We start from the raw sequence: 23,068 nt of genomic DNA, 5'->3' as shown, positions 1-23,068 counted from the left end.
GACAGACACAACAGACATAGTTGAAAGCACAAGTTCACTGACCAGAATTAGCTCAGCTGAAGCCCAGCAGAACACTATCGCTACAGCTGCCTGTGTTGCCATCCATTTTACTCAACCAGAGGCAGACAGTCAGTGGTTATATTGGCACTACGACCTGCCATACTAGGCATTCATTATCTTTATAAAATTATGTTGTTATAACAGACTGTGAAACTTTTAAATACATCCATTAACCTTTACTTTCTATATAAACATACACAGAACACAATTTACTGTATGTGTGGGGGGTAAAAGCTCACATTTACGTTTCAGTGGTTTTAGGTGACAGTTTTCAAATAACTGATATTCTTCACTTCAACTTAAAGTTTTCTAGAATCAAAAAAAAATTACATGTTGAATGGGTTTAGAAACTTTCAGAGCATCAGTCAGCGAGGCCTGTCAGTTTTAAATGCATTTCCCGCCTTGCTTTGTATGCCATAATCTCGTAATAAGTTATATTAAAGAAATGAATCCTCTTTAATTAACTCAAAGTAATAGTGTGTTGGTCAAGTAAAAGCATAGCGTGACCATAATGTCATTTGAATGTGGCTGTAGAAATCTGTCACAACCTTAAATCCCATTTCTTTTTCTCCTGTCCAAAAGCACATGAACTTGAATTTGCTGACATTTGGATTGATTGGGTCCATTTTCAAACGTACGCTTCACTCACTCTTTCCATTGATCTATCTTTATTTTTATGTAGAGAAGAACCCCATGAATGCATTTTCCCATGAAAAATTGCAAAAAGGAAACAAAAGTTGCTACTGATTCATTTTAAGGCTTTATATTGTGATTTAGCAGACAATTCTCAGTAGATTGTTTTGATAAAGGCTGCATTTTGCCCCGCAAACAGTGGAAAGAATGCTTGTCCGGCTGAGTGTGCCTACAAATAAAGCACAAGTGGTGGCCTCAAAAAAGAAAATTAGGTCTATTCAGGGCCGTAGAGTGCGACCAATTTGGTCGCAAATGCGACCAAATTTTTCAGTGGTGCGACTAAAAATAAATATTTGGTCGCACACTGTTCCGGTAAAAAAAAAAAAAATCTCTGCAACTCTCCTTGTGGTCAACAACAGACACACATTATGCCCCTATCGTGGACTAAACCAATCAGAGATAGTCAGGGGCGGGACCTCTCTGATTGGCCGTGGTCTAGTTGAAAGTGCAGGTGGAAGAGAGAGCTTATAGCTTGAATAAAGCGATATCAATTCATTAACGGATTCCACACAAAGACCTAAACACAGAGCGGACCCGACACATCAGAATCAGCTTCGTCTTTCTCGGCTTTCTCACCCGACGGCCCGAACACGGACACGCTGTCGGAGCTTAGCGATTCTTCGGGTCCGCGCTGTGTTTAGGTCTTTTTGCGCTGATTCTGAGCTGCAGGTTTTGTCTCTCTCCAACCAAAATTCGCCGAGCCAGCAGCAAAAGAAGCAGCAAACTGCGCTTCACATTTGATCAATGTCGTCATGAATTCCCTCTGACTTTTGCTGTTTTGCTTCCACCACGATAAAAATCCCACTTCCTGCACAGCTCTCTCTCTCTCTCTCTGTACTTCAGGAACAGTTTCCCGTCTCAAATCTGTTTTCTGCATTATTCATTCGCTTATTACCCACCAGTCTACCGTTGTTTACAGCGCTTTTTCTTTTTCCACTTAAATGACCTCGGACAAGAAAGCCTAATTTCTGCTGTTCAATACTGAAGAAATATAAATTTCTTAAAATTATGCAAAATTGTAGAATATTGCAGAATATTTTTAAGGTTATCTGCTATTAAAAAGCCAGACCAGGAAAATCTCCTTCATGTTTTCCTGTGTTTTATTCTCATTTACTTTCACACAAAGGCATCTGCTGTGATTTTCACAATTCTGATGAAGTCTCATGTGTATCAGTACTGATAAATGATCAGAATTATAATATTTCTGACTGTCTGAGGCTAAATTGAATCAAATCAGGACTTTGAGAACCGTAATCGAATGGATTATAGAAATCAGTGATGATACCTAGCCCTAGTGAGCAGCCTAGGCCTGAGAGAAGTGGATGTAGCTGTGGGTAATAAGAAAAGATGAAAAGAACTATTGATAACTTTTTTGTTAAGTTAAGGCCTGATCTGTCTGAAATTCATAGCCAGTGCTCTGACACGGTGCCATCAATATTTGAATGCTGAAAAAGCACAATGTATCCAGAAAACACATTATATGCTGCAATAAATGCACTGCCCAAGTGTCCCCTCTCCCCACGGCCTTTCAGCAGCAGACAGCAGCAAACAGGTCGTCGGAGGAGGCCAAGATGATGATTAAGTTTAACATTTTTTACAATATTGACAAAGCACTTGAAGCACAACTTTGTTAGTTAATAATTTAGAAATTAATATTGTCTGTATGGACTCCCCCCCCAAAGAAAGTGCACATGTAAAACTGCGGTGTTAAGCGATGCGGTTGAAAAATTTGAGTGCGCCTAACTTTTGTGCCGGTACGCCTAAATTTTTTAAAGTTAGGCGTACCGGTGCGCCCATGTCAAAAAGTTAGTCTAGAGCCCTGCCATTGTATATAGATGGCTCAAAGTTTTCTTGATGTTTTTGAATAAGGCAGGTTCACACAGTATTTACACAGTACACACAATCACAAAGACATAAATAGAAGCAGTATAAGGTTTAATACATCAATAGACAAGAGAAAAAATACTACAGATTTTTTTGTTTATTGTAATTTTTTTTAAGCTTTTAGCACTTTCATCTTTTTTTCTCCCCCAAAGGGAGAGACTATGTAATTCCATTTGTTCATTTGTCTTTCCGCCTATCTGTCTGACAGATAGGAAAGATTTGATGCTCAAATTTTGTGTGATGGTATAAACCCATAACAGCTAAAGCTGATTACATTTTGGTGAAAATCAGGTCAAGGTCACACACCAAATGTAAAAAGCTTTATATTATCCACAGGTTTTTCATGGATCATCTTCAAACTTCAAACCAATCTACCAGGCCTTGAGGGCATGAGTACCTCAGGTGGCTTAAGTGGTTGACCTTGACCATTAGCTCCCAAGGTCAAAGTTGACCTTGGAAAAAAATTAAAGACACCAAATTAACTATAAGATATATGATGAAAGGCCATGGAGAGAGCTGTACGACATACTTTTTATTTTGATAAAAGTATTTGATAATCACACACTGCCTAAAACCATCACCCTTCAGCACCATGCTTGAGAGCTGGTATGAGGTGTTTGTGCTGATATGCTGTGTTTCACTTTCACCAAACATGGTACTGTGTATTATGGCCAAACATCTCCACTTTGGTCTCATCAGTCCAAGTGGCACTGTTGTAAAAGTCTTTTGTTGAGATACAACTTTGCTGCCAGATTCTTTTTTAGAAAGAACAGGATTTCTCCTGACAACCCTTCCAAACATGCTATTACAGTTCAGTCTTTTCCTAACTGCACTGTCATGAACTTTAACATTTAACATCCTAACTGGGGTAGCTCTTGGGTTTTCTTGCAATTTCTGAGCATTGCACAAACTGACCTTGGGGTGAATTTGCTGGGATGTCCACTTCTGAGAAAACTGTAGCATTGTGCTCCAGACCAGCAGGCTGTCAAAACTTATTATTTTATTCAGATGGTCACACTTACTGAAGATCAGTTAATCAAGTGTATCTATATAGCAACACCTGCCTGCTACTTACCCTTTTATTCCTAATGGAACCAGTAAGTGTGCTATTATTTTTTCACAAGACTGCATAGAGTGCATAGAGATGGAAAAGTGATGTGTTTGCTGTGTGTGGTCATTTCTGGACTAAAATGTGTGAGCCCTTAAGCTAGCAGCTTTTATAATTACTATAAGGAAACACCCTCTAATGGTTGCTATCAAGCAAGCATTAGAGGGTTTATAATGCTTGCTATCTCTGTAATATAGCAGACGTGTGGAAATTCAGCCATTTTTTATTTAAATTCATTCACTTTTATTCAATTCAACTTTTAACCCCAGACTCATTTGCAACACATCAAGACATAAAAAAAGATATTATCCTTCTCTAGAGCTACAGTATTTTCAAAAACAAAGTCAGGGAAATTACATAATGTGGAATTGCTAATGAATGAAGGGTAAAAAGTAGGGGTGGGTTTTTATAATCGATTCATCGATTAAAATCGATTCTGGCTTGGATAACGTAAAATCGATTCATTAAAATCCTGAATCGATTTTTTAATATAAATTTATTTTGTCCGAAATGCCAGAATCTCTGGTGACATCTCACAAAATTTCAAGAACCACCAAACAGTATATGAGAGCAGGTACAGGGATTCTGCACATAGACTTAAACACACAGCGCGACCCGCGGATCAGAATCAGTTAGATGTCGCCTTTCTCACAGTCGGGGCTGAAAGCCGACAGCTCGCTGATTCTGATCTGTCGGCGGGTCCGCGCTTTGTGTTCACGCCCTTTATGCGCTGATTCTAAAGCTGTTAGTTTGATCTCTCTCCAAACAATATTGACCGAACCAGCAGCAAAAGAAGATCCAAACGCTTCACATAAACATCGTCATGAATTCACTCTTTTACTGTTTTGCTTCCATTGCGATGCGCAGCTCTCTCTCTCTCCCTCTCTCCCTCCCCCCCCTCTCTCTCTCTCGAACAGTTTCGCTTTCTTCATTATTCGCTTGCTTGTTACACACAAGTCTACTGTTGTTTACAGCGCTGTCGGCCGCTGTTTTTTTCCCTTTTACATTCTTCCGAAAAGAAAGCCTCATTTCTGCTGTTCAATACTGAACAAATTTAAACTTTTTAATATTATTCAAAATGCAAAATGCTTAGCCGTGTGTCTAATAAAACCGCTGTAACGTCAGAGGTAATGTTCATTAATTAATGGTTTTCTTTCGTTTTTGATGTACTGCAGAATATTTTTATAAAATCCCAGGCCAGGAAAATCACCTTCATGTTTTTCTGTGTTTTATCTTCAGCTACTTTGACACAAAGGCATCTGCTGTGATGCTCACACCTTGGATAAAGTCTTGCGAGTGTCAGCTTCCTTTTTATAGATACAAAAATATGTAAATGTTCTGATCTGAATTATACTTCTGACTGTCAAAATTTCCCAGATTTAAATCGAATCGAATCGAATTAAATCGAATCGTGGATCGAATCGATTTGGGACCTTGTGAATCGGAATTGAATCGATTCTAGAAATCAGTGACGATACCCAGCCCTAGTAAAAAGAAACATCCTCTAGGGAATGATTTCTCATTATAATTCTTCCACACCATAAGACATGAATGGCCACTATAAGAACGTGCTTAATTCACTTCTGCACAAAATTTTTTTAGACACTTATTTAAAAAATAAAATAAAATAATAAAACCACTCCTAAGTATTCCATGTCACCCAGCAGATAGGGACTGCGGGTCTCTGTCACAGTGGATGAAACTAAAAGTTATTAAAAGTTAAGAAAAAAGGCTTTGGACACAAAAGAGCTACAGCAAAAGCAGCAGCAACATGGCTCTTAAAAGAAAGAAGCAACTTTCGACTAAATAACAGGCTTATGTTTAATAATTCAGAGAGCATAACAGTCCGTTTGAGAGGAGGTTTTCTAATATTCATGTGACATGATAGCCAAGACAGGAACTCTGGCTCTCACTGGGCACCGTGTTATTCATACTGTGAGGCACGTCTGTTTTGTAATTCATAGCCTTGGCTTTAAGTCAAAGACAATTCTAGATCAACCCAGTGCTTTAGCAGAAAACCCAAGAATTATCCAAAACAACTCTAAATCTAAGGTAAACCAGATAACCAAAACTGTCAGCTTTTACCAGGGAGCGAAAACCTGCATTTTGTCTCAAAGGGGGAAAATGGCCTTTTAAAAAAAGCCATTGAGGTCATATAGTCAATAATCCACTGACCAAGTGCTACCTAGGAAAATATTTTCAAGGTGAAGAAGGTGTCTGCTTCAAATGTGTGGCTTAAGCAGGCTTTAGGGTCGGTACAACTGCTGGTGTCAGAAACCCCGTTACATCACACCTCTCTCCTCTCTAACATCAGGTAGGGGATGCCTCTGTCAGCCTATATAAATTTGCAAAATTGATGACTAGATCGTCTACGCTAAGAAATGCCCACTCCGGGAATCAGGTTATGTTAGACTTTCTCTTTGTCGATTTTAAAAAGGTTAGGGTTATAAAAATTATGTCATAATGTACCTACAATTTATTTAATCTGTCTCTTTTTCCATTAGCACTAAAACAGTTTTGAAGTGGAAACATTTCTCCCAGGGGAAAGGATCAAAAGTTGGCAAAAGCATCTTAAAACAGGACTTTCCAAGCCTGCCAGGAGTGGCTTCACCAGAAGGAAATCCTGGAGGCTGCCCTTCTTTTGCACAAAGGTGCAGCTGCAGCCTTCTGTGACCCATGGTCCCAGACTCACTTAAAGTCTTTGAGTGAGGATTCTACCATGTAACGCTTGATGTTATGTTAATAAAACAACTGTCAGCTTGAGCACTGTCCTTGAAAATGATTCAGGTCAATTACTCGATGTTACTGTAGATGGACCTCGGAGTTGTAATCTGTCAAAAATGACATGCTTAAAAAAACTGTATATATTTTTTTAATTATTATAACTCTACTGCCTCTGCTGTAAAGTGTTCCTCTCTTTCTAGCCCTTGTTCTTAGTTTGTTACACACACACCTTTGTGGCACTTAGATGTGATCGACCAAATGGAAAATATTTCTGAAAGTTTGCGTCATGATCACTATTTTTAAACAAGATTCAAGCGCTGAGAGGCCATAAAAAAATCTTTATCATCATTACAGTGTGACGTCTGGCTATCTGTCACTGCCTTTTCTCTCTTGAACACCCTCTTTCATGTAAGCTGACCAAAGTGCTATCTTTATGCGATGGTACCTGGTTAAAAAAAAAAAGTTAAAATACTAGTTAACAAATGACACATCTTTGCGTCACTTTACATGGCAGAGGGCCCACGCAATGCTTCCTGATGTCCCATCATCTCACTATAATTACTATATCTCTGATCTCTATTTCGCATTTGGCTGTCATTCTCTATTATACTGTTTATCAGCTGTAACTTTTTATTCTAGCACCAACTGCAAACAACTGTTTGATTTTCCCCACCAAAGACTTCTTTAGTCATCATTCAAGTTTTAGTATCTCTGTGTCAGTTTAGCGGACCTAAAATAACTTCTGCAACTATTTTATTTTGCTTCCCTGAATTTTGTAGCTCATAGTACAGAGCATTTAGTTTTGTGAGTTAGATTTATGCAGATTGACTCTGTACAAAGAAAAAACTGACAGAACAGGTCACCACTACAATAACGGTAACCTTTCCAAAGGTTACACCTGATGACATAATCCCTTCAGATAGTATGAGCAGCAAATGAATCACAGGTATAACGCACTTTTTGAACAGCTCACATTTTTGTAATGTAGCAAAGTTCAAAACTGTTCAGCTCAAAACATTTGGTTGACAGCCGTTTCTCTAACCCAAACCCCAGCTAAAAATTAAGCGGGCGTCAAAGTTTTATGTCAAATACAGGTAGATTCGCTGGCCTGGAAGTAAATACTGCTAAAGACCACATGCACTGTGGTCCTAGCAGCTTTCATGCCAGAGTACTCTAGTGAAAAATACCTAAAGTGAATACACCTGATAAATAGATAGTATGAATAAAGTATTCTTACAGTCAACAGCGTCCTTTATTAGAGGGTGAAGCAAGGCTCTTGGTGATCCGTGATGTAGATTCAGCCTAGGACGTAAAATAACACCAACACCCATGACTTCACACGTAAAGAAAACTCCTATAGATCCCCACATAACAAAAACACACAGGCTACATATAATTCTACTACAGTGGAACCCAGACTTACGAATACCCCATTTAATGAAAAATTCAAGTTATGAAGGCACTTAACGGCAATATTTCTGCCTGTGTTACGGCAAAATGCCAGCGTAATGAAATCTGCTGGCTCTGATTGGCTGAGCCCAGAATGCCTACAATGCCTACAATGCCTTCCGAATCATGTGACAACCCCCTTGGCTTTCGTAATTGCGCTTCGCTGTTCCACTTGAACGATGCATTGTTGTTGCAGTTAGCAATTAGCCTATAGCCTATCGTTCACTCAAAAGGCGCGATGGGTGCTTTGACTTACGAAAATTTTCGACTTACGAAAGACCCTCAGGAACGAATTAATTTCGTAAGTCAGGGTTCCACTGTACTTACCAACATAGCAAACCCTAGTTGATTTAAACACCTTACACACAATAGTAGGTCTACATGGAGTAAAAAGCCATATCTATATGTTACACATGAATACTGATCTAAAAATTTGAAAGACCAAGCAAACTAGGTGAACTCTAAGTCCCTGGATAATATTCTGGCAGAAACTCTTTCACTCTAAATACACCTGCTCTTTAATAATCTCTTCATGAGAAAGTTCATTAATCCTTCGGCAGAGGAATTAAGAATGGACTAATCACCTTCTCTCCCCATCAGCAGCTGGGGTGTCTGGCCTGTTGGTGAAAAGCTCCAGGACAGTAAAGCCTCGTCCCAGAGCCTGGTGAGAGCAGTCTGGTCTGGGTGATAATGACACCAACTCCAGAACCAACAGTGTGCTGGGTAAAGTCAAAGAGGTATGGACATACAGTACCTAGAAAAAGAAACACAAGGAGTAAAACAAGATCCGAAATTAAGCCAAAATGAAAATAACAGGACCAATGATTTGTGGAAACCTGGTTTTGCCTCCTCTTACGTGTTGGCCATCATCATCTTGTTTAATAGTTTTTTTAACCTATGTGTGGCATCCAAGGTGTAAATTTCTATATAACACGGTACAAAGGCAGCAACCTGTCAATCACAGACATCTGGGATCTAAACTGTACTGCTTAAAGAAGACAACAAAACTTTCAAATCACTTAGCTGATGAAGAGTTGCATCTACAGGTGAAAGGTACCCCAACATCTTTCGTCCTCCTTATACTTCATGACTCAGCACATGGTTTTAAAGTAAATTACACTAAACACTGTATGCAAATTAGTGTTTACATTAACACTATATTAATAAACATTTGCTTTAAAAATGTATTTTACAAAATAACAGGTTACGAATATTAATGTAATAAGTGTAACAAGTAACAGAACAATGAGAACAATAACTAGGCAAGCAAGCAATTTTAATACATGTTTTTAGATGTATGTTCCATATTTAGCACAAATTGAAAGCATAATGCAGACAGTACTAAGCTCAAGAAGGTTTATATGACATATAGCCATTAAACTGTGTGCGTATGTTGAAAATCATTTCAGGGAAATGACCTATAAACAAGTACAGATGGTGTACAATCCCCTGGTACCTACTTCAGCTTGAAGCATCAAATGTTGCTGTCATTTGAGTTACTGCAGTACAAGGATAATCAAACTAGGAACAAAATACACATTTACTATTTGGACTACGAAACCAGGATCCCGGGGACACTGAGAATAAACAGCTAAAAACAAGAAACTGATTTACCACCTTACAAAAGTACACCATTAAAACAAATTGAAAGTTGCCATGACTACACAGAAATTCTACACATAGTTGTTCTGACTAGGATTTTTTAAAGGCACATGGCTTCCCTCTCCCCAGGTCATTAATTCATTTAAAAAACAGTGAAAAAAATACCATACCACATAAAACACACAGTGCAGAGATATTTAGTGTGCACCTGGTATGCATTCACTTCAGATCACTGTGAATGAAATCAATGTGGCTATTAATAGCCACTTCATATGGTAGGAAATAAAAGGTACATAAGTACAAAGAGAAAGAAACAAACAAACAAGCCAGCAAGCCCGAAACATGGTACACAGAATAAATACGTCAACATGCAATCAAGCTTCATTCTTGAATAATATTGACAGGAAAACAGCAACAGCTGTACGGGTTGCTCACAAGCATATTTCTTTGATTTATTTAATTGCTTTGTAATTGTAACAGATTGCTTGTCTTCGTTCCAATCACGATAGCATACATCTTGTTAGATGTTTTTCTTTATTTTAAAAAGACTTCAAAATTTCTACCATTTACCATCTTCGGATTCTCTGTGGTCACTCCAAGCACATCTGTGTCAGTCTCCATATTGCAGGTCTCTAAAAAGAATGAGCCAAACATCCTGACCAGAATACCTGATTGGCAAATCTAACATTCAAGAGGAGGGAATGTCCCCTGATAAAGAAACCATAGGATTATGCAGGTGAGGATGACCTTGGTTTTTTTTTTTTTATTTAACTAGTTCAGAAGGGACAGTCATTCAAATTCGAAATAACAGCCTACCTACAGCAGAGCCACACTGATTTACATGCACAAAGGCCTGAATAAGATAAAGAGGCCCACAAATTCTCTCTGATCCATTCGTCCCTGAGCACAATAAAGCCTGTTGTTTTTCAAAACCATAGAGAAGAACATGACGGCATCAAAAGGAAAAAAAAAACAAAACGGTATAAGTAGACATGAGCTATCTTGAAATATAGAACCAATTTCTCCCAGCCTACTGAGGCAGACCCTGTTCATCTTTAGACCCAGCTATCAGCCACCACTGAGCCATTTATTCAAATTCAAAGCCTCTGAGGCATTCCTATTTCGGCCACATCGCTTTTATCTCTATGCACGGTGAGTTTAAATGACTTCTTTTCAAAATACAAACACTGGTGAATGGTGAATACAAATGTAAAACATGGGAAGTAAAGGTACTCGTATGGTTTGGTTTAGTTATTTGTCTGCTTGTATCTACACCCACTAGTCTTTGCCTCATCAACAAGGAAGCTGACACTTACAGAATAGTGTGGTTCACAAACTGGTGTCTCTGCTAAAAAAGAAACTCCCTGTTGGAAGAAATTCAACAATGACATATTTCCCTTTGTTCAAAGCCTAAACATAGAAGCTGAGAACTGTTGAGGAAATCATTTTGATCAACAAGCTTCCAATGAAGAATTTTAGAGAAACTTGTATTAAATTTTAAAATACTCAATCTGTTTTAATCCAAATCCTCCCTTATTCTCAGAAATGATGGTGTACATTTCCTCACTGAGCATTTACTCTGTTTGCTGAGCTGGAATTCAGACAGATATTTTAGCAACAACAAACACTGGCTGAGCTGAGAAAGTAAAAATATCCCACATCCCTAGATGCATGTCATTCAGTATTCATGGACTGAAAACTTTACTTTCACTCAGTTTATTTATTTCCAACCTTAACTCCCAAATCAAAGCCTCATTTTTGAACGAACTTCTTTTGAACCTATCCCCAAGTTGTATAACAAGACATTTTGGGTTTTTTTTTTTTTTGGGGGGGGGGGCATATTCTATCATGTTCACCCAAGTTCCCTCCCACCGTGATACTGTAGAATCTGCATTGCGGTTAAAGACGCAGTCCCCAGTCTAAAAGCAATCCAAATATGGACATTGTTCATGATGAATTTCCAGCTCAAGCTTGAATTCCTTTTTCATACGCTCCAATGCTTTGATACAACTCCAAATTGATTTCAGTCCAGTCTCTGGAACAAAAAAAAAATCCCACTTCATGTCCCCATAGAGCAAATAGCTCCCATATTCAATTTGCAATTATTCAGATTTACAGACGAAATGTAGTCAGAGCTAAAAAGAACAGCCGTGACTGAACATTTTGAAACAGACAAGCTCAACTAAAGATAAAATAATAACAAGTGTTCTGACTGATACTGCTGTAGCTATACTGAGTCTTATTTAGGTCATTTTCTAGTACAAATTCACAGGTGGAGCGTTCTTCGCTCGTCTGTGTTGTTAAGATCCTGCCTCTATTATCACTTGCTTACAGGAGATACGTTTACCATCAATAATCAATAATAATATAACAATTACTCTTCATACAATAACGGTGTGATAGTTAGTACTGTCTCCTAATAGTTCTAATAGTTCCTAATAAGTTCTCCCCAGATACTCTGCCTTCCTCACACAGCTCAAAGACATCCATGTTAGGTTAACTGGTAATTTTAAATGGCCCTTGAGACTGTATGGTTATCGGTCTCTGTACATTAGCCGAGCAACAGATTGGCAAACTGTCCACAATTTACCCTGCCTCCTGCCCCAAGACAGCTCCGCAACCATGTATTGCATAATAATAGTGATGGCTGGATGGACTGTTTCTGAACAGAGCCAAAGTCCAAACACTGTATAAAATGTATATAAAAACAAAAGACAAAGACTTGAAAATCTTATAAACCCAAATTTTATTTACAGTAGAACATAGAAAACATATCAAGTGTTTGAACTGAGAAAATGTATGATTTTAAGAAAAATATTAGCTTGTTTTGAATGGCAAGCTCAGGCAAGATCAGTAGCACATTTGGGCATATCTGAAAAGGCATCATCAATGCTGAGGGATTTATACAGCATGTGCTCCCATCCAGACAAAATATTTTTCAGGTAAAGTGTTGTATATTTCAGCAAGAGAATACTAAACCACATAACCACTGCATGTATTATATGAGCACGCTGCTATCGTAGCAGTCTGGGGGTTGAACCGGTCTTCGTGCAGTCTTGACACTGCCAGCAGAAAAAAAATGTGTCACAATATGAAACAAAACATACGACAAAGCGTTTACACTCAACCTTCTGTCCATCACTTTGAATAAAAACACAGCCATCTCTGTCAGGGTGGGCCAAATAGTGACTTGTTTTTCCACAGAAGCTCACTTGCTCCTTTACTCCTTACAAAGGTAGCAGTGGCAAATACCAATAGAACTTGGACAAGTATACCGAGCAACCAATCGGCCAGTTGTACTGGAGGCTATGGCCTTTACTTTATCAAAACTTAAAAAGGACAAATTTGAACTCTGTATGTTCAGCCCCATATATGGATATATATGTGTATTATGTTCCAACCAGCAATTACACTGCCACATCTCTAAGTTTGTACTATCTACCATCCAACATAATAGCAGTTCTTTCCCCACAACTTTCACTTCAAGGCAGTGTTGTAAGATCTTGCTCACAACGCCATGGGAACACTGGGAGATGTCATTGAAAAAACAGCTTGCATCGGCAGCAACGCCAGGCGCAGCATATGTCGGCTCTAATGAGAGGTTATACTCTGCGGCAACCGTCAACAGAGCAGTAATCGATTCTCACAGGGGTAAATATTCAATGCCCATAACTTGAGTAAAGAGGGAAGAACAGAAACGGGATGACATTAAAACATCATCAGCGCAGAGGCATGTGGCTGGAAGTCACTGTCACTGCTAACAACAAGCTTGTCCGCAGCTTCTGGGGAGGTTTTCTGGGACCTCTTTGTGGGTGAAAGAGAAGAGGCAAATGAAACCATGAAAGACTGATGATGTGAGATTTAAGGCTATAGAAGAAAACACAGAACAAGCAACATGAATTGCTATATTATGGGATATGTTTATATTTAAAGAAGCTGAATAGGCACTAGTGACACATTTATGATCCTGTCTTTGCATTGTCAGAGTATAAAAGCTAAAGCTAATTCTTCTTGCCCCCCTGAGGTGGTCATTCAACTGTTCTACTGAGGCAAGCACTAAGAGGAATTTCATGGGCAATGCACAAAAGAAAAAGGCTACAAATGAGCATTGGTTTTGCAAACAGAGGTCCAGAGCAACTGGAGTATAATTGACATCGACCTGTTGTTCAACCATTGGAGGCTTCCCAAAAGAAAAGCAAACAGGGCATTTCCATTTAGCCCACACATTGGCTAGGAGCCTGGGAACAAAAGTGTAAGCTACCTGGGATTTAGCTAACCAGCCAGTTCCCTATGTCTGCATGCCTGTGTTATTCACATGTAATGCATGTACCTGTAGGTAGCTAAGCTGACTAAAAGTCATTGTTATAGCTAAAACACAATAAAAACAAAGTACAATGAATCACAACTAGGCAATGCAGTAAGCTAGCACACATATACATTTAACCCTAAACTCTAGATGTACAAGTAGATGTGCTGTATACCATGTGCTATTACCCTTGGACTTTCCCTGTTGAACTCAAAGTCATACAACTCAGCTCATGAAGATTTATGAAGTTAAGCAAGCACATGTGCTCAGGGAGATTCTTAGCTGTAGTGCTTTGATACAAGTTTTGGCAGCATAGCCAACGCCTTGAGGTAGAGGGAAGAGAGGGAGCGGGAGAAAGAGAGCGCAAAAGCAAGAGAAACGCAGCACATCATTTTACAGGCACAGAACCAGCGGGTGTAAGCATCACAAATCCTCTTGGTATGAAATTCTATAACTGTCGCTAGCATAGGAGAGATGAGAGATGGTGGTGCGGATGATAGAGAGGCAGAGAAAATGACAGTGTTAGAAGCTTCGGGTTTCCTTATGGCCAGTAATAAATGTCACTGATCGTTTCTGGGCTGGTAAGACTGGTATGTATATGTGTGACAGACAAAAAACACTTTCAACAAGAGGTCCTCACAGGTCCAAAGTCTGTTGAGTATCAACAGGACAGATATGTCAGCCATCATTCTTCCTTGTCAGAAAATGATCATCTATGTGAAGCACACTGGGCTCCAGCACAGAAATGATCTTAATCATGTTATGAAAAACGATCACCGAATCCAGCTGCAGTGGTTTTTGTTCCTGGATAAATGTGGAATTGAATAAATGACTAGCACTTATACTCTTACCTTTGCCAAAATAAGCTTTTGAAAATTTACATAGTTCTTAAAGAGTTTATTAAATCATCACCCAATGTAAGGTTTATATCAATATTGGTAATTAACTAAATCATCTGTGGAGTTTGCATGTTCTCCCTGTGTTTGCGTGGGGTTTTTTCAGGCACACATGCTTCCTCCCACATTCCAAAGGCATGCAGTTAGTAGGGATAGGTTAATTGGTAACTCTAAATTACCCATAGGTTTGAATGTGGGTGCCAATGGTTGCTTTCTCTATGTGTTAGCCCTGCGACAGACTGGCAACCTGTCCAGGGCATACCCTGCCTCTCGCCCTAAGAAACTAGGATAGGCTCCAGGCACCCCACAACCCTGACAAGGATAAGCGGAAGAGAATGGATGGAGTCTGTTATGTCTGTAATGTTTAATCCAACAGTAGGTGCGAGCTCTTTAATCAAAATGACATTTTTATCCATGAATTTTTAGTTTTAAACAAGGTTTTGATAGATTTTGTTAAATATTTGTGCCTTACTGTTTTCATGACAGGCGGCCTAATAAATTTGTTATGTTCTATTCTTTATAAAGAAAAGTTCTTTTTGGAACACTGAAGACAGAGGATGCAGCAAGCGAGAGCCTAAAGCTGGAGCTGATGAGAAAATGTGTTTTTTTTTCTATCACTTCGGCGATGGGTTTAAGTGAAGGGGGGGCCGGCTTGGATTGCATTCACAGTGGTAATAAATGCTGCATCCCAGGAGATGTGTAATGTGGCTGAAGTTGTTTAAAAAAAGAGGTTTGATATGTTATAAGGACAAAAAAGAGAGGGAAAAAAAACAAGTGAAGGACAGGCAAAAGCCGAGCTATCAGGCAAAGAGGACTGCAGCAATTACTGGAGAAATAGCCCAATTATGTGGAATCCCTCTGAGGAATGAGGTGACAGTGATGCGATTTCTATCCAGCAAGAACTTTCACAGGGCAGTAATTCTCAGTGTTCAAAAATCTTAGGCTATTTTACTACAGAAAACTTTAACAGCTAGTGAAATCACTTAAAATATAAGTAGACTAAATAAGAACTACATTTACTTTCTGTCCACTGAAAGTAAATGTAAATACTTTTGTTGATATGAATGTGTGGGGATGATCAAAATGTAGAATTTAATTGTTTTCTTCAAACAGCTTCTGATTTAAATCAGAATTTATTCATTATAAATTCACTATCAGGAATTGTCAATAAGGAATGCTAGAATAATAAACCATTCACGTTTGAGAAAAGTGTCTGGTGATAGGTTTCTTATTTTTAGTTTTATTTAGTAAAATTTAAAGTGATGAAATCCTTTCAAAATGACATCCAACGAGAACAAAATGTGAAAGTAAAATATATTGTATGTGAAGTCTTCTGGTAATAGAATGTCTATTGTGCTATGTTGTCTATGTCTACCATCTTGCAGCACTAAATCACATACACATAACTGTAACCAATCACATTATTCAAATGGTGAATGAAATATCAAGAAATGTTGAAGTTTTGGCCTGGATTTCTGGATATGTTTCTTACACTACTGTGAAAAAGTCTTAAACCACCCCTCAGTTCTGTTGTTAAGAAAGTGGGAAATAGTTGCAGCAATTCATTGAAATGTGCAACCATAAATGGTGGAGCTTGAATGGCAATATTTGGTATGACCACCTTTATTCTCGAACACAGCCTGAACTCTCCTAGGCCAGTTTTCTCATGATTCCTCATGATCAGCACAACATTCACAATCATTTTCTGACTTCAACTACTTCGGTTTGTCTGCCTCTGTTTGCAGCTTTGTCTCAAACTCCGACAAAATTCTACAACATCCCAGCTTCGCCAGCAACAGATCTCAGCACTCGCTCTAAGTCTTAGCTTGTCACCCAGGTTTTGGTCTCCTGACATTTTGTAAATCCTGTCTGAAATGCCTCGCAAACAAACTGTGGGCACTGTCTGAATCCTGGAAATGCATCACAATACAGAAGGAATGCAGGAAATATAAAACAATGAAAGAAAATAGAGGAAGTCTGCCAGACTTCAGATACAAATAGGTAAAGATTGAATTGACATGTCTAAGCCTGAAACAACAAAGTATGAGACAGACAGATTCTCTTTCTTTTCTTCTGTCTGAACACACACACAGAGGCAGTGCAGACCCCGGGGAGCGCTGATAGCCGAATTATAGGGACGAGCTCTGTGTGTATGTGTGTTTGTCTGTGGAGGGAAAAGAGGGAGTGACAGAAAGAGAAATGAGATAGGGATGGAGAAAGAACAGTCAAGTAAGAATCAAGTCAATACACAGCACACACAGTAGAAAGCAGCCACACACACACACACACCTAAAACCTCCTCAAGGCTCTCATCTCTCCCTACTGTCACCTCGGCAGTAGTTCTTGCGGCCCTTGAAATCCCACGATCACACATACACACACCCACAGTATATAGCTGCATATTACTGGGTGTGCCACTCTACTGTGTAAAGCTGTTAAGCAGCAGCTGCTCCGCTAGATGTTTGGTCCCCTTGGAGCTGAAATATTGATTAGTTCTCAGGCAAGGCAGAGCAGCCTGTGCCCCCACCGTCCCCATGTATAATTGAAGTGTATATCTTTTAGTGTGGAATGCCAGTCGGGAGAAGGAATTAAGCACAGAGGTAAGCTGAAGGACTGTCTATGCTGCCATGGCAGCTTCTTTATCCATCAATCATATAGCTTTTCAGACAGAGGGTTTTCATTAGCCTTCTACTTTGACTTGAGAAGGTGCCATACCCTATAAAAAGCAAACAAAGAAGGGAAGACAGGACATAGCAAGACCCACATATGTGTTGTACAGCTAGTCATTATCTGAGCTCTCTTTTGAGTCATTCTGGGGAAGCAAACATTCTTAAAAGGAATTCATTTCAATATATAGCAGATGTAGTTATATTTCCAGCAACAAAGAGAAAGAACCAAGAATGCAACTCAACTCATCAACACTTTGACTTAATATAGTCGCTCTCAAGCACATCCTTAACAAAACAAAAAAAAACCAACCCAAAAAAGCAGAATTGGCTTTAAAAATCAATTCAAAGTGATACTATTTTCCCCAAACATTCCTGTGCACTGTAGATAGCGCATAGTAGAGCTATTTTAAGCTACTCTCTTGCCACAAGGGGTCACCACAGGAGGTAGCTCCGGACATCCTTCTTCAAGCAACCCAACATGGGATACATGTCTCCAGCTGGAATGGAACCAGCAACCTTTCACTTGCCAAGTGAATGTGTTAACCATTGTAAGCATCTACTGATATTCTTTTTTTTAAATATCAAAAGACAGAAATTAGAAACACTGAACTCCTAGAACAGCCAGCTTCTTGTCTTTGAAAAATGGCAGTATCTGTCCTAAAGAAATTATTAAAGAAGTTAAAAACACAATAACACAGTAATAAAGCTGTTTATAATATAAACTGATTGAAGTGCCTTTAATGGTGCAGTCAAAAGGTGATGTATAAATGTCTTGCAACCAACTTCTCAGTTTAATACCTATGTGTAGTCGACTGAATATTCAAAACCACTGAAGCAATAGCAAAATATCTATCAAGGAAAAAGTTTTTCATTACTTCTTTAGGCCATCTACATGCCAGCAGCAGACCTCTAAACTCAATAAAACCTCTCTGGTTAGGGCAGTTGCATAAAAATACAAGATGACGAGCTCATGGGCTTTAAGTGAATGCCAAGCATAGAAAATAAAGGTGATAATTGCACCATTAAAGCAGACACCACCCACACATTTACTTTCTCATTTATTAATTGAAAAGGTTCATTAAATAAAGTATAGCCTTGCCAAATTGTTTAAAAAAAAAAAACCAAACAACAACAAAAAACCAAGTAGTGTGTCCACAGTGTTTTCTAAATGCATGTGATAATGACTTTGGGTAAATTTTCAGCTATGTGCCTTTAGCATAAGAGCAATGGCATTGTCCGTCTGAACTTCAGGTTAGACTATTTGGCCCACACAGAAAAATATCAAGGGTGGCTTTAGTGATCCCATTGAAAACCACTATGAGATTCACATTTTTGGTTTTAAGTGGAAAATACTTAATAGGTATCAAACACCTCAACATAAAATTCTATAAAGACACTCAAATGCCCCTCAAGATAATTTGCCAATGCTTTAGTGATCCTCTTAACTTATGAACCTCCTTCAACAGCACTAGCGTAAAGTATTTTGCAACCTCCCAATTTAATTATTGGTGCCACAATTTAATTCAGGATCAAAACAATTTGGGTTTGAAAAAAAAGAAAGAAAAAACAATAACAAGGAAAGCATTTAGGTTCCTACTATACTGTGCTAAACTTCTATCATTTGCCCACTGAGCTGCGAATGAAACATAACTGACTGCTAATTGTCATAACAGAGTATGCTGCATGTTTATTTCAGTGATTTTTCAAGGTTATTTTGCAAGTTATTTATTAAATATATGAATTTTAAAGTCTTCTTCCAGTGTGAGTTTTTTCCCAGCAATGCATTTTACTGCCCATTAGTAAGAGTAAATTACACTCTGCTGTCTTGTAATTAACATGTCTGCTTCAGCTTCCTGTCTGCAATACCAATACTGGAAAAAGCCATGGCTGTGTATAGATGGATATTTTTTCTTTGGCCCAGCAGAGCTTGTTTTGGTTTAATAAAATCTAAAACTAGTGCAAGTTATGGTCTATTTTTAGATATACACCAGATGCATCTTAGGAGCCATAATTGTGTTATTTCTAAAAAATGCTTTATTCTAAACATAGGACAGTAGTAGTCAATAGTATGTTGCCATAACTCATTATAGAGTGATCTAGTGAGAAGTTTTACCAATCTGTGGACATTTGTAGGGGCAGAAACAGTGGCATGTTTGATTCTGTTTGGTTTATGGGCTTACTTTTCATTGCATATATTGGTGTTTATTTTTACTTTAAGTGTTATTGCTGCAAAAATGAATTTAGCAATTCATTATTTGTTCTGTTTTTGTTTTGCAAATTTACATTAAATGAATTTGTAGCCAGATTCATGTATGAATTGAGTGGACAAAAACCAATCAATACCAATTTGCCATCAAGACAGGCCTAAAATTAAAATGCTCACTCTGCATTTATGAGGCAAGTGCTTTCTCAATTAAGTGCTGGCAATTTAAGGGCATCTCCACACAATAGGGACAAAACACCATGAAATTAAACGTGAAAAGCATAAAATCTGTTAAAAAGATTCATGCTGTGAGTTAAAAATTGTATCTGCTGTTTGTTAACACCAGATAAAATTTTATTATGCTATATAATATCATATTTTTATGGTCCTATATACTGAAATGGTATGTATTAAGCACACAGTAGTCCAACCTTTCTTACAGAAATTACATTTGGAAGTGGATGTCCTGAGTAATTGTCCACCTTTCTCAAATCTACCATTTTTGTCTAAAGTTCTAAAACTCACGAACACTCTAAAAAAAACAAAAAAAACCCTCTCTCAGTTAACGCTAGAAAATATTCCTCTGTATCACGAGTTATGACATCTGAAGTTCTGCAAGGATCAATCTTGGGGTCTGTTTCTTTTTTCTTGTTCCTCCCACCAACATAAAATCTTGTAATATCATTTATCTGTTTTTACCTTTAAATATTGAAAATCACTGTTCCATAATGCAGCTCAATGAGTACATTTTGGATATTAAAAAATAGATGGCTTACAGTTTCTTTTTCTTTTTTTTTCTTTTTTTTTTTTGTTATTCTCTTTTTATTAAACAACCTATATAAACACAAATAATCCAAAATAAACATATAATCAAGAACAGACGTAAATAATAAAAAAATAAAATAAATAAAAATAAGAAAAACAGACGGGTGTACCCTCTAGTGTGTATGTACTCGCACACACATATTCACTCACACACCCATATTCTTAAGCATACATACACATACCTACTTACATATGTGTTCACTTGTAGTCTCATACATACTAACATATACATATAAACACATAACGATTCAGAAATGTGGCATATATAGTTACAGAGATTCAAACAAGATCGGGTCTCCTTAACCGGATGTAGTGTTTCCATTTACCCCAAATTTCACTAAATATATCAAACTGGAGTCTTTTAATGAAGGTAATTCTTTCCATTTTAAACATCCCATGTACAGTCTCATGCCAATCACCCAGTGATGGAATTTTCACACTAAGCCATTTCTTGGTAATAATTTTACGGGCAGCCAAACTCAGGATACCATACAACTGCTTAGACATTTTATCTACATTTACTGAGTATAAATATCCAAACAAAAGTTCGTCCCAATTAAAGGGAAGCTGCATACCAAAAATAATCTGCAACTCTGAGTGGATCAATACCCAAAAAATGTTGATCCTTGGGCAAGACCAGAACAGATGAAAATGTTTTACTCCTTGGGCCCCACAATTTCTCCAGCAATTAGAGTGATTAAAATAATGTTTACTTTGTGCAGGGGTAATAAAAAACCTACAGATACTCTTCCAACCGTAACATCTCCATGTATTAGAACTAGAAATTCTCCACTGAAAAGCGCACTGCTCATACCAAATGTTATCTGATATTGCTATATTTGTTTCATTTTCCCATTTTTTTTTGATGTAGGTAGTATTCCACTTCTTAACCTCTTGTATACCCTTGTACAATCTTGAAATCACCTTAAGGCCTGTGTCAGCCTGATAAGCCTTGACAAATATACTCAGAACAGGTAAAGAAAAAAGATCTGTTCTCTTAGGTATAAAATTATATAGATGATGCCTAATTTGTAAGAACCTAAAAAAGTCCGTTTTACTTAACTGGTATTGATCTTTTATTGATTGGAAGTCCCTAAGAATTCCCTTATCGTAAAACATACAATATGCCGTTAAACCTTGTCCAGACCATTTTTTATATCTTACGTCTAATTCATTAGGTAAAAAATCACTGTCAAAAGCGCACCATCTTAAAATCCTAACCTCTTCAATCCAATCATTCTTATTAAGAAATTGTAACCAGAGTTTTAAAGGTAGGTTAATCCATTGGTTTCCTTGATGAATTTGTTTTTTAATAAGTGTCACATCCCCTAGAATTGCCTGAATTGGAGAATCTTTTAAGGTCACTGTTTCTAGTTCTTTCCATCTCGCTTGATAATCTACATTACACCAACACACTAATGTCCTCAATTGAGCAGAAATATAATAGTCTTTCAAACATGGGAACCCCAACCCTCCTTTGTCTTTAGCCAACTGAATAGTTTGGTACTTAATCCGTGGTTTTTTCCCCTGCCATATAAACCTAGAGATTATTTTGTCCCATTCCCGAAATTGTTTGTCAGTTATTTCTACAGGGAGTGTTTGGAATAGGTAGAGCATCCTGGGCAAGATATTCATTTTAACTGTATCTATACGTGATTCAAAATTTAAAAATGGTAATAAATTCCATCTTTTAATATCCTCATTTATTTTATAACTTAAAGGATTAAAGTTTGCATTGTATATCTTAGACAGATCTTTAGTAATATTTACTCCAAGATACTTCATCTGCTCCGTTTCCCATTTCAAATTGGCTTTAGCCTTAATTTCATAATTGGGCTCATAGTTAAAAGTTAATATCTGAGTCTTCGATATATTTAGTTTATAACCTGATATTGAACTAAAGATCTCCAGAAGTGACAATAGCTTGGGGAAAGTAGTGTTTGGATTTGTCAAATAAATCAAAATATCGTCAGCAAACAAGGAAATCTTATGCTCTCGACCCCTAATCTTGACTCCAGTAATAGTATTGCTTTGTATTACACTTTGACTCAGGGCCTCTATGAAGAGAGCAAAGAGTGAGGGGCTTAGAGGACAACCCTGACGTGTCCCTCTCTGTAGGTTAAAAACATTTGAAAGCGCCCCGTTAACTTTGATTCTTGCCTTTGGTGATTTATATAATGCTTGTATAATCCTGATAAACGATTGATGGAATCCGAATTTATCCATGACTTTGTATAAAAATTCCCAATTAACCCGATCGAAGGCCTTTTCTGCATCTAAGCTCATAAGGACCATCTGAATTTTATTTTTCCTAACATAATCAATAACGTGTAGTGTTCGGCGAACATTATCTTGCGTTTGTCTCTGCTTAATAAAACCAGTCTGATCCAAACTAATTATCTGAACTAGAGATGGCACGATACCACTTTTTTATGTCCGATACCGATACCGATATCATAAATTTGGATATCTGCCGATACCGATATGAATCCGATATAGTGTTTTTTAATCAACAAAACTGTTTTTTAAAATATCTTGCTGCATTTTGCAAGTCTGCAAGTTCATACTCAAGTTTAAAACAACAACTACACTAAAGCTATTCTGTTATACCTGTATACAAAAAAAATATTTCATAGTTCAGCAATACTG

At 37.8% G+C, this 23,068-nt stretch overlaps 1 protein-coding gene across 5 annotated transcripts in view; it reads right to left on the bottom strand.

Annotated features, from left to right (window-relative positions):
• Positions 1-23,068, bottom strand: part of nphp4 (nephronophthisis 4) — a 181,523-nt gene that overhangs the window by 145,158 nt on the left and 13,297 nt on the right. For 4 of the 5 annotated variants that reach the window (XM_085444897.1, XM_085444895.1, XM_085444896.1 and 1 more), the window contains exons 4-5: positions 8,503-8,672; positions 7,707-7,771 (exon numbers count right to left, since the gene is read on the bottom strand). In XM_085444897.1, coding sequence (XP_085301023.1) covers positions 7,707-7,771; positions 8,503-8,672 — 235 coding nt within the window. Of the gene's footprint in view, positions 1-7,706; positions 7,772-8,502; positions 8,673-9,378; positions 9,520-23,068 lie in introns of those variants that run through there. The other variant, XM_085444899.1, reaches the window with a different exon arrangement.

This window comes from Copadichromis virginalis, linkage group LG20, assembly GCF_057382275.1.
Source record: "Copadichromis virginalis isolate Kocher_CV1m ecotype Utaka linkage group LG20, C_Virginalis_male_GT1.1, whole genome shotgun sequence".
In the NCBI taxonomy this organism is placed as follows: Eukaryota; Metazoa; Chordata; class Actinopteri; order Cichliformes; family Cichlidae; genus Copadichromis; species Copadichromis virginalis.
The sequence above is the reverse complement of the archived record's forward strand: the minus strand, read 5'-3'. Positions and strand labels throughout refer to the sequence as shown.